This window comes from Cupressus sempervirens, chromosome 9 (genome assembly GCF_028749045.1).
Source record: "Cupressus sempervirens isolate cs-2001-9-10 chromosome 9, ASM2874904v1, whole genome shotgun sequence".
NCBI classification, from domain to species: Eukaryota; Viridiplantae; Streptophyta; class Pinopsida; order Cupressales; family Cupressaceae; genus Cupressus; species Cupressus sempervirens.
In genome coordinates, this window is record NC_143126.1 from 354,414,258 (window position 1) to 354,431,977 (window position 17,720).

The 17,720-nt window shown below is 34.1% G+C and overlaps 1 protein-coding gene and 1 long non-coding RNA gene across 2 annotated transcripts in view; one reads left to right on the forward strand and one right to left on the reverse strand.

Annotated features, from left to right (window-relative positions):
* LOC149538762 (uncharacterized) overlaps positions 1 to 15,828 on the forward strand; it is a 67,206-nt gene extending 51,378 nt beyond the window's left edge. Inside the window, exon 3 of the mRNA XM_089800085.1 lies at positions 15,388 to 15,828. Within this exon, the coding sequence (XP_089656211.1) occupies positions 15,388 to 15,422 (35 nt within the window). The 3' untranslated portion in view covers positions 15,423 to 15,828. The remainder of the gene's footprint in view (positions 1 to 15,387) is intronic.
* LOC149538763 (uncharacterized) overlaps positions 1 to 17,441 on the reverse strand; it is a 64,206-nt gene extending 46,765 nt beyond the window's left edge. The window contains exon 1 of the long non-coding RNA XR_016356102.1: positions 16,932 to 17,441. This is a non-coding gene — a long non-coding RNA (uncharacterized LOC149538763). The remainder of the gene's footprint in view (positions 1 to 16,931) is intronic.
* Between the last annotated feature and the right edge of the window lie 279 nt (positions 17,442 to 17,720).

Here is a 17,720-nt window from a genome sequence, read left to right on the forward strand (position 1 = left end):
AGTAGATGGAATTACAGCTATCAGAATTCCACAATCCATAAGTATTATATTTAGTTTCAGACAGTTGCCAATATGTCGAGTCAATTTTTGCTTCAGGTAATGTTTACATGTAGTTGTGGGTGATTTATTAATCATGATTGACAATTCTGGAAAGGTAATGGCTTCTTTTGGTGATTCTGTAACTCATGTACCCCACTTTCTGCACATGAAACGATTGGTCCAAATGTTGATGATGACGATTCTATGCTTGATTCTAATGCTGTCTTTGTTCTATATCAGCAAGAGTGCAAAGAAGATATCATACAATTTTTTTGTGAGAGCCAAGTCCTTCGAAGTAATTCAGTTACTTCATCATGAGTCTATTGTTGTTCATGAGCTTATTAACATAAATTGGAGAGCCAGGTGAAGGTAAATGAAGATAAGATAAATGCAACATTAACACATTCTGATGACATGCACAAGTTAGTTGAAGGTCAACTTTGGAAGGGACATCTTGAGAGAAGACAAAGGGGGTGACAAAGAATCTTCCTATGCTCATTTATAGGTGATCAAAGTAGCTATTGAAACTATGAAATCAAATTACTTGTACTTACTTTCAAATTGGGACCACCTCAATCACCTACGAGCTTGTGAATACTAAGGATACCTTGGAAGTTACTCAAGAGGCTCCATAAATAACTGAAAACCAGATTGACAAACTTAACTTAGAGCTGAGTTTGGTACAATCTCAATCAAAAAAACAATCTTCTATGCCAGCCACATTGGAAATGATAACCACCTTTGATGAAAAACTAATGTTTGAAGAAGAATCGATTGAACATTATAAAGAATCTATTGAAGAATTTGTATCAAATGCCGATTTGTTGATGGTGAACAACAGTCCTTATGCACTTGTTTGTCATAAGATGTCATATATGAACTTTCAGGTTGACATGGATTTGGAAAATCACTTTGTATCCTCAAGATTGCAAGCGTAAGCATTGTTTCAAGTTTCTCACAGGCTATGAACTTCCATTATTATTTGAAGATTAACATTAAGGAGCATGAGCTATAAAAAGTTGTTGTTTGCATGGATATACCAGTAATTTTGAATAAACATGTGAGTCATAGCATTGAGGATTTGAGGGTTAAATGGTTAGAAATTGATCACACTCTCTCTCTAATCCATAAGAAACTTTAATATTTGTTGCATGAGCCATATTCTAGCAGCCTATAACCAATTGGGAATTAATTTTCAGATTTTGTTCCTTGGCTGCTGTCTCATGTTTCAATGTAGAAATGTTCTATGATGCAAATTATTGAATTTTTAGATCATGCAGCGGTGATAAGAACTGGTTGTATAGATTTTATTGCAGATAATGATCTCTACAATACTGGGGAATGGGATGTTGATGAGAATTTACCAATCCATGAGACAAAAGACATTCAGGAAGTGAGTATAGATCAGTTTATTCAGACTTCTTGCTGCTGAAAATTGTGAAGAGATGTGTGCGATTACATTTGGAGATACACTGAAAACTATTCCTCATTTCATGTTGAGTATGTTTAATGACATAAGAAATTCAGGTACATACATGGGTGGCAAGCTTGCATATAATATCAGAGTTTCAGTTTATGATTATATCAGACCGGTACAGCGTCAACATGGTGGTTTCTTTTTGATGTTGATTAGGAACCTTGGGATCACTTGTGTTTGCAGTTCATTAGTTAAGGATGAGGAAGCCAATGTTAGCTTATTGGAGTTTACTCTCCATGGTGTTCTAGTTTAGTTTTCTTTTAGAACGGTTACTTGAGGAGTTGGCATAGGTGGTGCAGTATCTTGAATTCTCTGGAAATACTTTGAGAATGACTTGGCAAAATGAAAAAACCCTTGAAATTATATACTATTATAATTACATATTATGAATATCATATTCCATGAACCAGACCCAATTAGGTAAACTTGGCTAGGTCTGCTTGTCTCAACAACCTGGACTGCCTGCATGACTTGTAGCAATTCATGGAACTTTGATTTAAATAAAGATGGTGCCAAAGATGATGCTAGCAATCCATTGATAAGGGTTAATTTGCAAAAATATGCAATAAAATAAAATGCGGAATTCAAATATTTGAAATCAAATGGTTAAGTGCATTTTAGGAGGGAAACTAGTTTTAGGACCTTAAAACATGTTGTAATAAGTTCCATTTTAGTAGGGAAACTAGTTTTAGGACCTTAAAACATGTTGTAATATAAATTTATAATTAAATTTAATCATTTCAAGATAGTGATTAAAGATGAAGGGTTGTACTGTTTCAAAGGATAGTAATTGTGAAAGGTCGTGATTCCCTAAATAATAAAATAAAGAGGGACACATTCAAACATCAAATCAAGTGATCTATCAATCAACAAAGATAAATAAAGGAATCTATCAATCCATTAGTCAATTAGTCTTGAATTTGAGTAAGTGACATGCGAATGAGGAGGACAAAAACCATACCATTTTTACAAAGAGGCTTACCCTTGTTTCTCCATATCAATTTTGGATGAAAACCCTAATCTTGGTAAGCCTTGGAGGATGAAAACTCTTCAAGGGTGGACTAAACCTCATTAAGGGTTCTAAGGACATAAACATAAATCCCTTATTTCTCTTATCAAGTATGGATGAAAACCCAAATCTTGAACTTGGAGGACTGAACTAAAGAGTTTAAAGACAAAAACTCTTAAATACTCTCGGAAAGTTGAGGAATGAAACCTTTTCTTGTCACTACTGTGTTCACTAAAACACCCAATTCAGCAGATTTGAAAGCATTTCCAAAGCATTCAAGATATGACTGATTTCCAGACTTATGTCATGATTTATTGATTTGAATAGTATAATAAATTGATAATTTTTGAAAAAGGTGCTGCCATCTTGAGTAGGCATTATGTATTAAGGATAATTTCAGGAATTTCCTGAAAAGGGACATTAAAATTGGTATCAAAGCACCAGTCCTGCTAGCTTGCAGATCTTAAAATTACTATGCAATTGAGCCAAAAAAATCAACGAGCCTTGGAAAGAGAAAGGAAAAAGTTAGAGGCAACTAGCAACCAAACTAAATATGGAGGAAAGAATAACATGGGTGATAATGAGGTAGATCAAGAGAATTGCTTCAAAATATTAATAATACAATCGGTTTTCTCGAACCTACACAAAGTGGATCTCCTTTGAGATGATCATCAGAGTAACAAGGCCTACATTATTACGTAGAGAAGAGTAGTCATGAGAAGAACTGAGCATGGTAGATATTGATTTTGATGAATGTGTAAATGCATATTAATTATTTGATCTATACCTCAAGAGAAATTCTATTTACAGAACATCATAATGCAAGATCGAGAACTATCTCAAGAGGAGAACAAAGACAGCTTAACAAAGAAAGATTTACATAAAATGAATTTCCAAACTTTTGATAGTTCAAGGAAAGTGATTGCGCAGACATGGGTCCAAAAACTAGATGTCTATCTTTATTTTAACACTATGATGGAAGATGAAGCCATTAAATTTGCTATTTTTCACTTAGAGGGAACGAGACATGAATGGTGACATCATGGGATAGTTATACAATGGTGTCATTGTCATCTAATGCAACACACCCAAGGCAACAAGATACAATAGAAGTATCTGAAATAGAATTCCAAAGAATCTGAACATGGTGCTAGATATTACCAAAAACAACTCAAATTTTTATTTAGCAAAGTACTTTCAAAATCATTTAGGGAACTAGTCAAAGCTTTTGAACCATAATCTCTACAAGATGCTATTTGATGGACTTTAAATTTGGAAGACACCACCCCTAAAAACAAGATTGATTTCCAATAATATACCATCAGGGTTGATGGAGCCCTAGTTTTGGCAAAAATCAGGGCCTCCATTTGTGATATTGGAGACTTGAAAAAGGATAATCATTAATGTCAAAGATCAATAGAAAATCTAGTAAGAATATACAAGACAATATGAATCAACAGTTGCAGCTGTTTGTCATGCAACTGCGGATCGACCTTTGCCAAAGAATTTGGCTTAGGAACCCACTGTCACGAAGGATTCAAGTTTGGCTATATTTTCTGTAGATGAACCATCACAAGATTCATGGTCTGCAGAAGTAGTCTTGCTCAATAGTCATCAGTTCTACAAATGGTTTACAAATTTGGAGATTTGGAGTCTGCAATGAAATCAGAGACAAAGGAGAAGGATATAATTAAATAGAGTAAATGTCAATGTATCATTGATATACGGTAACTATGAAACACCAAAGAGCAGCAACTATGGAACTATTAATGTCAATATACGGCAGTTATTGATAGAGATAATATCTGAACAAATATATAAGAAAAACCAAAATGAACATCTCAAACTTCAATAGAAAAAATAAAACTCGTATACGCCCAAGAAGGATATTCGTATATATCAATGGAGAATCATTATCTCTTGAGCATGCAAGGAGGGGAAGGTAAGCAGTCAAAAGAAGTCAATAAAATAAGCCCGAATATTATCAAGAGGTGCTTATAGGAGTTGGAGTACGTAAGGAGTCTTTAAACATCTGGGAGTTGAAATCTTCATGGGGGGAAAGTAGCATTCACACCGTTAACAAAAGAAATTAGTAAGCAGATTAAAGTCAAAATATCAAGTGTGACATACCAATTAAAGTTATTGAAGTTCAATGTTTAAAATTGCGCTTGCAATAAAAGAAGATTATCTAACTGGAAGGGTACGATTATTGTTAAGAAATGTTATTTATTTTTTATAACTTTTCATTTTAAAAAAGCGCAATGATTGAGGCATGCCTCATCATTTGCATATAGATGTAAGATGTAAGAATTAGGAAGCAATAAAAACAAAAATATAAAAGTCTTGTGTGGAGGAATAAGGAGTATAAAGGATGACTTGTAGTTTAAACTTAAATTATATTTTAATAATGAATAAAAGGCCCCTTTTTTGTTTATATTCATTTAAGGCATAGAGATCTAAATTATAGTTTGGATTCATCCTTTATGATTCAATAAGAAGATTATTGAATTATTCTAACAAAGCTTATACATTGGACTTTTCATAGTATTCTTTATTTGATTATTAGGGATAGGCGTGAAATATATAGGTGTTTTCTCATCTTTGTCTAATTGGGCTTTCTGCTAGAGAAGTTAAATTCCTTCTAGACTAATGTTGAATTGTATACAAGAATTATCTTCTCCATTTGAAGTATAGGGATAATTGATGATGTTTTAAATAATTATTGTCTCACAAAGTTGTAGGTAATAATGCTCATTGTAGTTGACTAGGTTGCCCAGATAAGAAAAGCCACTAGTCTTTTGAAATCATTGAAGTACAATTATTTGGATTTATAATTGAAGTCAGTCTATATATTTCCTCCTTACAAGGATCAACTCAATTCTTATAAAATACATTCAATCATATCAAAGCATTCATATGACTTTATTTTAACTTTTTAAAAGATTTTGCCAACCTACGAACAACAAGTCTAAATTTGCTATAGAAAAACTTTGAACCAGGTGGTTAGGTTTGAGATGAAGGTTTACCCGCGTAGGCGTAGTGAAGCCTAAAGTGCAAGGGAATTTGGATTATTCTCGTTCGTTGGCCAAAACTGGTCACAAGGTTCGAATTTGAGTTAGACAAAAATAAAATTAAGATGAAATTCCACTAGGACAAAAAGTTCGGGAAAAAATTTGTTATTAAATTCATCTTATATTAATTATACTACTAAAAAAAATTTATTAATAAATCAAACATAAATATAAATAAATTAAATTTTAATATATTTAATAAAACACAAATCAAATGTAACTTAAGCTTAGTATTCAACTTCTTCTGAAGTGCTCTCCAAAAATAACCAGTAAACTTAGTATCTTTATTAGAAACAATAGTCCTAGGCAATCCATGAAGTCTCACAATTTCTTTGAAAAATAAATTTGGTATGTGTATTGCATCTGATGTTTTCTTACAAGGTATGAAATGTGCCATTTTAGAAAACTTATCAACCACTACAAAGATAGATCGTTACCTCTCTGAGCTCTAAGTAATCCAAAAACAAAATCCATACTAATATCTTCCCAAGGCTTGTTAGGGACAGGCAAAGGTGTATACAATCCAACATTTTGACTACTTCCCTTAGCTACTTGACAAATTCTGCAACTCCTTACCCTCCGAACATTCTTATCAATTCCAAAATGTCCTATAAGTCTGCCGTTATGTTTCTCAACACAAAAGATTTTTTTTTTCATTTTTTTTTAACCCATTTCATGTCTCAATTTCAACTTATTTTTACTTCCCAAATACTGCAAAGCTTTATTATTAGTGTATAATGTCTCAATTTCTTCGAAGTTTGAATTATTGCATAAAACTCTTGATCATAGACTAAATATTCCTCTTAGCATCATTCAATTTCTCACTATAGAAAGCTATAGGCTTACCTTCTAGACTCAAAACAGCTACAATTGCATTCCCACTAGCATCACAACCAACTTGAAAAACTTTGTTAAAATTAGTCAAAACAAGCACAAGTAATTCTATGACTTTTCTTTCCATGTTTGAAAGCTTCTATTTGCTAAATGTGTCCATCTAAATTCCTTTTTTATCACTTCTTATTGTCTCTATCATCGCATTACATTATGAACTGAAATTTTTGATAAATTCCCTATAGAAACTTGCCAATTTATGAAATGGCCTAACTTCTCAAACACTCTCAGGTGTAGGCCAATCAAGAACAACTTTTACCTTTTCAGGTCCATCTTCTTTCCATCAATAGAAATCACAAAATCAAGGTACACAATCTCTTTATAAAAGAACATTTCTCCAAATTTATCAACAACTTCTCTTCTTTCAGTCTTTGTAACACTTGTCTAATATGCATCAGGTGTTTTGATTACATAAAAATAGGTTTTAAAGGACCCGAAACCTTTAACAATGTATCAAAGAGAAATTAACTAGAAGAGTTCAAAAAATAAAATATGCATTAGGTGTTCCTCTTTAGTCTTACTATAGATTATTATGTAATTAAGATACATAATCACAAACTTTCCTGTGAATTTCTTCAAAATCTCATAAAGTTACTAGGTGCATTAGTTAAACCAAAAGGCGTAACCAACCACTCGTACAAGCCCTCATCAGTCTTAAAAGCAATCTTCCATTCATCGCCTTCTCTGACCCTAATTTTGATGATAGCCACTTTTTAAATCAATTTTTGTAAAATACCTTATTCCACTCAAATGATCCATAATGTCATCCATCCTAGGCAAAGGAAACCTATACTTCACTATTATTTTGTTTATAGCTCTACAATCAGTGCACATTCTCCATTCTCCATTCTTCTTAGGTGCTAATACAACAAGTACTACATAAGGACTCATACTCTTTCTGATCAAACTCTTCTTAAGCAATTCTTATACTTGTCTATTCAATTCTTCATTCTATGCAGGTGTCAATATATGTGGCACTTTATTAGGCAAACTAGCTCCAGGTTTTTAACCTTAGGTGCATGCTCTAGTTCATCTTGTTTTTCTGTCTTCTTAGGAATCAAAGCAAAACAAACATTTTGTTTCTTCATGTCTTCCACAAACTGATTTCCTCCAACCAAGAAAACTCTCACAGTAGTATAGTGTTTTTCCTCAGGGTTCTCAACCAAAAGAAACAATACTTGTTTCTTTCCATTATAGCCCAAATGGTATACTGATTCAATCTACCATCATGCAAAGCTTTCCTATCATACTGCCAAGGTCTTCCCAAAAGAACATGACAACAATCCATAGGCATAATATCACACTGATGCAGGAGCATCTTGCATGGAAAAATTATTATTTCAAAAAAAAAAAAAAATTGAAAAAGAAAAATTGCAAAAAAAAAAAATAAAAAAATAAATAAATAAAATATTATAAAAAAAAAATTTTGGAGGAGAGAGAAAGTGACGAAAATTAGAGGAGAAATAATAAAAAAAATTAAAAAGGGAAAAAAGGAGAAAAGAAAGGAAAAGGGGATTTCTATTTTCGAGGTGCATAGGTGGCATAATAGAAAAAATAAAAAAATAAATGGTTGTCATTCCATTTATCGAGGTGTGTGGGTAGAATTCTAAAAAGTTATGAATATTGTAGAAAGTTGTGGATATTGTAGAAAGTTATGAAAGTTGTAGAAGGTTGTGGAGAAATTCTAGAAGGTTGTGGATAAGTCATGTATTGGGTGGTAAGTGCCTATTTAAGCAAGGCATATGAGCATTTCTAATCAAGCTCGAGGAGTAGAAGCTTGAGAAGTAGAAGCTAGAAGGTGTGAAGACTTCAAGGTGTGAAAGCTCTAAAGGTGTAGCTCTTCAAGTAGAATTTCTTGGTGAAGCTCTTGGTGTGAAGACTCTTATTTGGGATTTCTCTTATGTTGAAGAATTTGTAAACTTCTTTTTGAAGAAGTCATATCTATGATATCATCTTGTGGGTGTTGTAAGGATTTTCAAGTATAATAAAATTGCTTGTGAAGCATTTTTTTTTTTTTCTCTTGGTCTCCATATTGTTGCATTCTTGATTGTGAGTGGGTAAGGGTGGTGTGGCCCTCCATCACACACAAAACTTCATCAAAATGATTTCCAATGTTGAATTTCACAAGGCAATTTGATAAGGGTTAGGGTGTCTCAACCTTTCCAATTTCAACTTACATACCAACACATCAGTTGCCAAATTATCAAAACTACCATTGTCAATCACTTTGCAACATTTTCCTCCAATCTTTACATTTGGTCTTGAAAAGACTTTTTGATGCAAAGGATAAGTGTGGTGGGTTCAAATCAAATTGTTTTCACTTAAACACCTAAGGAAAATACAAGGTTCCCCAAGCCCTCCAAACAACAACTAGTACACACACAACTCCAACACCTTCCCAATGACCATCGTGGATGTCTTAGATCAATACAAGGTGGATTCAAAGGGTTTCAACCAAATTTGGGCTTCCAACCAATACCCAACACCCAAAACCCTCAAATTGCCTAGTAGGCCTAATTGTTTACTAATAGGTCTCTGGCGAGACAAAATTGAAGTTTATTCCCAAACTATCGAAAACACTTCCCAAGCAAATAGGAGATTTAGATACCCATTCATCATACTTTAACATATCCCAACCCTAACATAGGTTGTTTTGGCTCAATATATAGATCTTCAGACTGTGCACTCATTTTAGCCACAAAATAGGGTCATTTTACAAAGCAAGTATAAGCCCTATTGACTTCCAAACTCCAAGAATTTCAAAAGTCCCTTAAAATGATCCCAATCCAAGGAAAATCAAATCAATTTGGTCCTCAGACCCCTGCAAGTATGAAATCCCCAGATTGGTTTCTTACAAACCCTCAAAGGTAGGGTTTTCTCAATGTACCCCTTATCAATCAAATCTCAAACTTCTGAGAGTTGATACACCTTCTCCATGCCATAACAAGACATTTCTAGTATTAATGCACCAACCTTCAATGGTTAGAACTCTTGCTGCTGCTCCATAGCCATCTATTTGGAGTCCTTTACACCCACAAATTTCATTAGTGATCCCCAATCCTTACAACTTCCAGTAGATCTATAGTTAGGGTGTCTTTGTACATATGATTACATGATCATTCCATGAGAATCAAGTTCCATCATTCATGGAATGATCAACATTTCAAGTAGACACTCAAAACTTCAAAGAAAATAGAGAAACCCTTGAGGTAGAAATCAGCAATTTTAACAAGCAAGTAGAACCTATACCACTCTCAGTACATGAGAAATTGATCACACAATGTACAACTATTCCTATGAAATCATAAAGGTTTAGAGGAATCAAAACCAATTAAGAAATCATGCACAAATTGCTTTCAAAATGAAGTTTTATTGCATTTTCGTCTCCAATCCGTACTGCTCTATTGCCCCTATGCCTTGACTAGGCAATATAGGGTGTATGACAACCTCCTCAACCAATTTCATTCGGTTGGAACTTATTACAACATGTTTTAAGGTCCTAAAACTAGTTTCCTTCCTAAAATGCACTTAACCGTTTGATTTCAAATATTTGAATTCCACCTCTTATTTTATTGCATATTTTTGCAAATTAACCCTTTCTAACTATATGGATTCAATTCATAACTACCCCTAGGACCTAATAGAGCTTCCTAATCAACTTAGATCTCTTATTGGCACTATTGGGCACCCTTACATCTTTTTTGGTCCTAAACCCCTAACCAGGGCTTCTAGGACTTTTCATATTTGCATCAAATTGGTCATTACAAAGTGTCATTATTGGCTTCAAGATCTCCCAATTCACATTCAAGGATGCCTTTGATCCTATGACTCCATTTGATTCCAAGGTGGATTTAGGTGTTTGGCTAGGTGCCCCTGCACCACTTTTCCTCAAAACAGGTTCTCCATCTAATTTGTTCATTCCACAAGGTTTTTCTAACCATCAGATTTTCTCCCTTCTTAGGTTCATCAGGTGGACCAATAGCTTCTTGCATCAAAACATTTTTGCTACTACTTTCTGTCTTCTTACCAGAGAAGTTACATTTGAAAGCTCTATGTCCTTCTTCACACTTGAAACAAGTATCTTTAAACCAGTGTTACACTAGTACAGGGGTGCTTCAAGATGGTCGGATGACGGGGCGAGTTTTCAGGACGTGGGGAAAATAGGCCTCATTTTCGAGACGACAGCAAGGGGAGGACGGGCCAGAGAGGGGTGTTGTATAATATACATATAGAACTTGAAATGCTAGTTATGAAATGATGTTTCAGTAGTTTGCTAGAACATGCCAAATTAAAATACTTGAACATAGCAAAATTGCAACATGAATTGGAATTATTGACATTCAACATAGTAACGCATTACATACCCAATAGTAACATTCAAAAATCATCATTCAAATAGAAATTCAAGTATGAATCCTAGCAGCGACATGGTTACGGAATGGCGGAGGTGGGGGTGCTTGGGTACTCAAGTACCCATGCGGGGACGTCTTGGAGACGGGTACTTCAAGGTTTGTAGGGGGGTGTGAGTCTCCGAGTTACATTGCTTTAAACCAAGATCTATCTTCTCTTTTATCAATATTGTTATTCCTAGGGTAACCAATATACCTTTAGTGTAGTTACCTCTTCCTCTGCTTCCATTATCCTCTTTCCATTTTGACCTTCTTTTGTCATTAGGTGCATTTTCAGATTTGCTACTTTCTCTATTAGATCTACCTCTGATTCGTTGAAATCTTCCACCTCTTGTCCTTTGTCTATGTTCTTGTTTCTTCAACTTTTCTTCAGCCTTCAAGGCTTACAAGTTTGCTTCCTCAACACTTTCCATTTTCACAAAATTGGTTTCATCTTGTATAGAAGTTTTCAAACCATTTGAGTCTCTAGAAACCTTTTCAACCTCATCATCAACATGTCCATATCTAACGTCTCACTTATTAAATTCCTCAGTATTTTCCTTTACTGTCATGTCCTTTTGTCTCAAATTTTGCATTCTTCTCAACAAATTAACTTGAAAGTCAATAGGATGGAAAAAAATTTCAACGTACCTATCATCTTGATCTATTCTTTTCCTCTTGTTTGTCTATCTGTTTGCAAGTGTTCCCACCAAAGAGAAGTATGTCATTTCAACTTTGTAGCTTCTATCCTCACCTTTCTATCTTCAAGGATACATTCATAATCAAAATATTTTTTCTCAATCTCATAGATCCAATCCAACAAAGCATCAATATCAAGCTTTTCATTGTAGGTAGAAATTTCTAAAACAATTCTTGAATTTTCTCTAGCCAAAGCCTGAAAACTTCTTCATCACTAACATCTTCAAGATGTATTCCTCTTCTCTGGGTTGTTTCAATAGCTTTAAGTCTACCTATAATCTTTCTCAACATGTCCATTATAACGTTATCTGCATTTCTCTTACCGTGAACCATTTTGACAATAGTTTCTACAAGAATTGTAACCCTTTGCAAGTTATAGGTCAAAAATAAGATTCGTCACCCTAAAACCAATCCAATCAGGGTTCTCCACAATCGCAAAACTTTGCAAAGAAAGAAACCTTTGCTCTGATACCACTTGACACAAGGCTTGTGGGTCTTTAAACCACTCCCAAGCTACCCTTGCTAGAGTTACACATGAAAGGCAACACAATATTTTGGAGAAACCACAAGAAATTATTTATATATATATATATATATAGAGAGAGAGAGAGAGAGAGAGTTCAATGCAGATATGGTGAGACAATCTTCCTTCAATATGCTAGGCATATAGCCTACTTGGTTGCAACCATATACATTCAATTTACAACTTGTAGAAAGACCACAAGTCGACTTGTTAGGCAGATATATTACAGAATTATAGGTCTTGCCCCAAAGGAGAAATCAACGACTTTACAATTAAGCAAAACAACATCCACGGGGACAAAGATAGGTCCACATGTGATCCAAGAAGCAAACCCCAAGGCTGCGGAAAGCCATGATACCATATAGAACCTCGCCGAAGCCAAACTCGCACATTCATCGAGCTGCTAGGAAACAAGCACGCCTCAAACAAAGAGAAAGATAACTCCCACATATGATGGAATTATTTTTCGTGCACATTCGACAAGTATCCATGGTAGGTCCAGACTAAGAAGCCAACTGCGTAAAAAGCGAAAACAAGAACAACAAGGCCATTCCACAAACAATAGACAGGAACGTATCTTCCAAGTGCTGATTGTATCTTCCACTTGTCAATTCCTTCCCTCAGTCCTCCTTATCATGTCTGTGAAGATGTCTTGACTGTTTCCCTTTTCTTTGTTGTAACTTCCTGCATTAATCAACATATTTATATCTTATTTGCCCAAGGGTTGTGTCTTTAGGGAGTTTTAAAAGATACGTTTCTCCCTTAAGAAATTGTATTTATTAGTTATTAATATAGGTTAAAATGATTAACTATTACAATTTCGAAATATTAATATTATAATAATTAGATTATTAATATTTAAGTATTAAAATGTTATATAAGAAAATTGTTATTATTATTTATTATATATTTAACTACTTTCTAATCATATTATATATATATATATGATTAGAAAGTAGTTAATATATATATATATATAATATAATTACAATATTATATATATATATATATTGTAATTATATTAATTACATTGTATTGAAATATTCTATTGTTTTATTTAAAATATTGTTACTTTATTAAATCTTCTTTCATTGTTATAATTTATTTAATAAAATTATGTTTTTTAATTATTATTTCTTATTAAATACTGTTTCAAAATGGGGACATCACAAAAGCTGTGAAAATCAATACTATTTACAACAATGAGTAATTGAATATGAAGGAAGATGTCTAGTACCTAATTGAGAACTTATTATTAATAGATGTGATCTCCAAGAAGTATGGAGAACATACCAAGAGTTCAAAAATGTTTTAGAAAGTGTTACAACAGACCAAATCGCCAGTAGAACTCAAATTTACCATCAGATGCCAAGATAAATCAAATTGGAGCTCTCCAAGAAGTCTGGAGTTTCTCCTTAGCACAGGATAGGCAAGCACCGTGGATGTGTTGCAAGAAAATAGCATAGGATAGGCTAGCACTATGGATGTTTTGCAACACATCCATAATTTAATATAGGTTGAGATGAACTTGCACAAAGGACCATGGCCTTGAGCATAAATCATGCCCATCTCAACCTACATGCCATTAAATCTCACGTCAGATGCCAATAGTGCCATTTGGGAAAATAATTCAGGATAGGCTAGCACTATGATATTATGAGGTTATGAACCAGTCAATGGTCCAATAAATAAGAGAGTAAGGGATATCCATGAATGGGAAGTAGGTCACTAAAGGTCATCCCATGCTAATATAGCAACTTAGCATCATGACTTCTTAAATTTCTCATGTCTCTACTTGACTCCATACATGTTGACTTCATCAACCCCAATGTCATCATTCAACAGGATGTACAAGAAGCAACCATGTAAGCATGACCCCACCATACTTGTAGCTATGCACACAATCCGAGAATGGATACCAACAATTAGAAGCTCACAAATACACATATAGGGTTTTCACAAGTTACATCTACATATACACTCCTAATAGGGTATTCACATCCACAAAGGAACACAAAATGCTCCTTTTTCCTGCTCATTACATAGTGTTCAAAACAATATTCTTCTATGTCATTATTCACTATAAATGTCATAGTAATTTATAAGAAGTTCATCTAAACATGTACTAGAATTATCTTTCTTGGATAGAAATTTTAAATGGAAGCCAACCATATTCTTACATTCAAGAGCATCACAGTGCATCTAACAAGCTTACTTGCACACTAGTTTTTATTCCAATTCATAAAGTGGTATACCACAACACAACACACAACATGGAATGTTCGATTGTCCAACATCATACCAAGTATATATCATAGCGTGGTAAATATATTCATTCATAACATTGGGGACTGGAGTTTTTGCCAAGATATTCTCTCATATATGTCAAGCACTTATTCCACATGATGATATACATAGTTTGCACAAAATTACATGGCTGATCCAAAATACAAATGCCAAATTCACATCATGGAAGAGCATACTTTAAATGGTCAACACTATAAGAACAACCACTCAACTATTACATATAAGGAGAAATATGATCAATAACTCTCATCCTAATTAGCTCCAATTCAATACTCTCTTCTACACTCCAACATGTGCACTACATGAAATGATAAGAAACTGGTTAAGGTCACAAGGCATATGAATTACTTTTACTTATATTTCAAAAACAACCTAACTTCTTTGTGAATTCCATGCATATGATCTGGTCATAACCCCTTCTTTTTTAAGACTTCCATATGCATAACCAAGAAGTATACAATGCTTAACTCAAAATGCATAACTAACATTAACATGTCTACCTTTCTAAGAAATGATCAGTGATGACACTCAAAGCACCAAGGAGGTCCATCACACGGTACACCCATGAGAAAAAGACCTTCCAAAATAAATTAACAGCCTTGCCATCCATCAGAAAATCTCCATCATGAATCCAGGATGGAGAAGATACTGAGGGAGAAACACCAGCTGCACACAAAAGCACACAGCCAAAACAAGACCAACACACACAAACCTAAAGCTCCCCAATATTGCAACATGGTCTTTAAGACGAGGGTCAAAGCAGTTACAAGTCAAATGGTGGGTTCCTTACATATATATACGGGACGCCCATAAGAAGTAATTATGATCATATTCTGTGGCCTCTGCCCACTGCAGATGCAATCCCCATCTCACAAATGCCCTTTCCACTGAAGACCCAAATTTCTCATTTCATGGTAATTGCTAATAATGCTATCTTCTGCTAGTTACAACTAATAATGTTCATGGTTCTTTCTATTTTGCAGACCCTGTTCATCTTCCAAAAGAAACTGAAGGTTAAACCGGCTCCTACAGAATTTTCTGACCAATTTGTGGATGTCATTCTGGTTGGTTGTTTGAGACTTTGGTGTGATGTAACCCAGAATTCATGGGTTTGATAGTCTCGAGTTCAAACTATTTTGCATGGAAGTTGAAGTTAATTCTGCAACTTCAAACAAAGGTCTCAAGGTTTGTGCTATTGTTGTTTTAAGTACATCCAACTTAGTACTTGATGGTATGAACGACTCTGGCATACAATTAATGCTGCTTTTTAGAACATTGTTGAACAACAATTATTAAGAACTTTGGTGCTTATGAATATCTAGCGTATTGATATTTATTGTGAAAATTGAGATAGTGGTAATGACTTCCTAGAATGTCATGTACGATTTAGACCAGTGCAATTAAGAATAGCTCATCTTTGAGTATCTGATCTTGGTATAGATATGCAATTTATGGTATATTGTTTTTCAATAAAATATTTAGAGCAGTTGAAAAAACAGCCCTCAAGTAAAAATGTTGATGTGATGGATCTTCTTCTAATTGTAAACCTTGTAATTATAATCCCAAATTCGTGGAATAGACGGTGTCTTGACTTTCAAACAAGCTTGCACGGAAGGTGGAGTTAATTCTGCAACTTCAAAGTTGTTGAGGCTTGTGCCGTTGTTGTTTCAAGTACATTTGATGTATTAGTCATTTTTTTGAATCACTCTTGCATGTAAATAGAGTTGCCTTGTAGAACAGTATTGTAAAACCAAAATGATTGAGAACTCTAGTGCTTATGAATCCAGTGTATTAATTTTTATTGTAAAAAAAACAAGATAGTGGAAATGTCATGTACCTGTTGAAAACTGTAATTATGATTATCTTTACAAGTAGACAAGATTTTAACATTATAGAATCAAATTGATTTGATCAAAATAGATTTCATATAAACAAATATATTCAAATTAAATTGTACAAGTAACAATCATATAGAACATAATGAAAGATATCAGAGCAACTAATAAACAACTCACATAAAGAGACAAACAAGAATTCACACCAAGTAGGAAACCCTCAAAACCAAATAGGTTTTGTCATAGAGAGAAAAACAACTTTTAATCTGTAATCTTTATTGAACACCAGCTCATTTACAATTTTTTGCAGCTTCAACTGCTTCCTTTTGTTTTCAACTGAACTGATATATACATGTGTACAAAAACAATTCAGACTGTTGTACTTATGCCAATTATTACAAAAATAAACTAGAAAAACTACCAAAACTTTTTAAATCCTATATACAAAATTAGGTCTACTTGGAGAAAATGTGACTTCATGCCCCTAGCTCAGAATTGTGAATTGTTTTACTTTGCTAAAAAAATCTCCAAGAGTTCTAGATCTAGTCCCAGAAAGATGCAACCAAAGGCTAGTCCTACCTAAGTTTTCTACACCTCAAAATGTCCGAAAGACCTTCAAAGATGTAAATTACTAAAATATAGAAAATACTAAAAAAATCTAAAATTGACAAAAAGCCAGACAATAAGCTCACCGATTTTTGGGGTTCCAGAACTTTGTAGTCGGAAAGAATCCATGGATTGCAAAAGTTTGAAAACCTGAGGTTAGTGTTCTCAGGTTTTTTTCTGTGTTGCGTAGCGTGAAAAATTGAAGAGCGCAAAGACTATGCAAGTTGTGGAGTTAGCCAAATTCTAGGCATCAGAGTTGGTAACTTAGCCAAATTCTAGGTGTCAGATGGTCAGATTTGGTAACTTTTTGGCTTGTTGGACTTTGAAAGTCCGAAAAATCAAAGCTGACACCTTGTTGTCGGTGTAATGGGTGATTGATGCTTTCACAATTTTGGAGGTTCGAAGGTCCAAGGGACCCCGAAGTTGCGAAAGTTTGAAAAACTGTAGAAAATAAACCCAATCGATGAGACTGTAGAGAAAAGTCACTAACAAGGTAAACCTACAACCCAAAAATCCAGAGATAACCCCAGAGATCTAGAAATACTCTCTCTCTCTCTGAGATAAACCCAAGAATGGTAGCTAACCACTAGGAGCATCCTAGGGGCCGTGTAATCTGACACTGGACCCAAAAGGTGCAGAAGTGTGAAAAAGGGCAGAAAAGAAATTAAGTCGACAAGACTTTAGACAAAACTCACAAGGTATACAACCAAAAAGATAAAAAGGGAGGAAGAGAGATCTAGAGATAAACCCAAGAATGGTAGCTAACTATTGGGAGCATTCCTGTGGGGCCCGTAATCTGACACTGGATATCGACTCAAGGTCTACATTGGATATCTATTCTTATTTAGATTGTTAAATACTTTTATGGATATCTG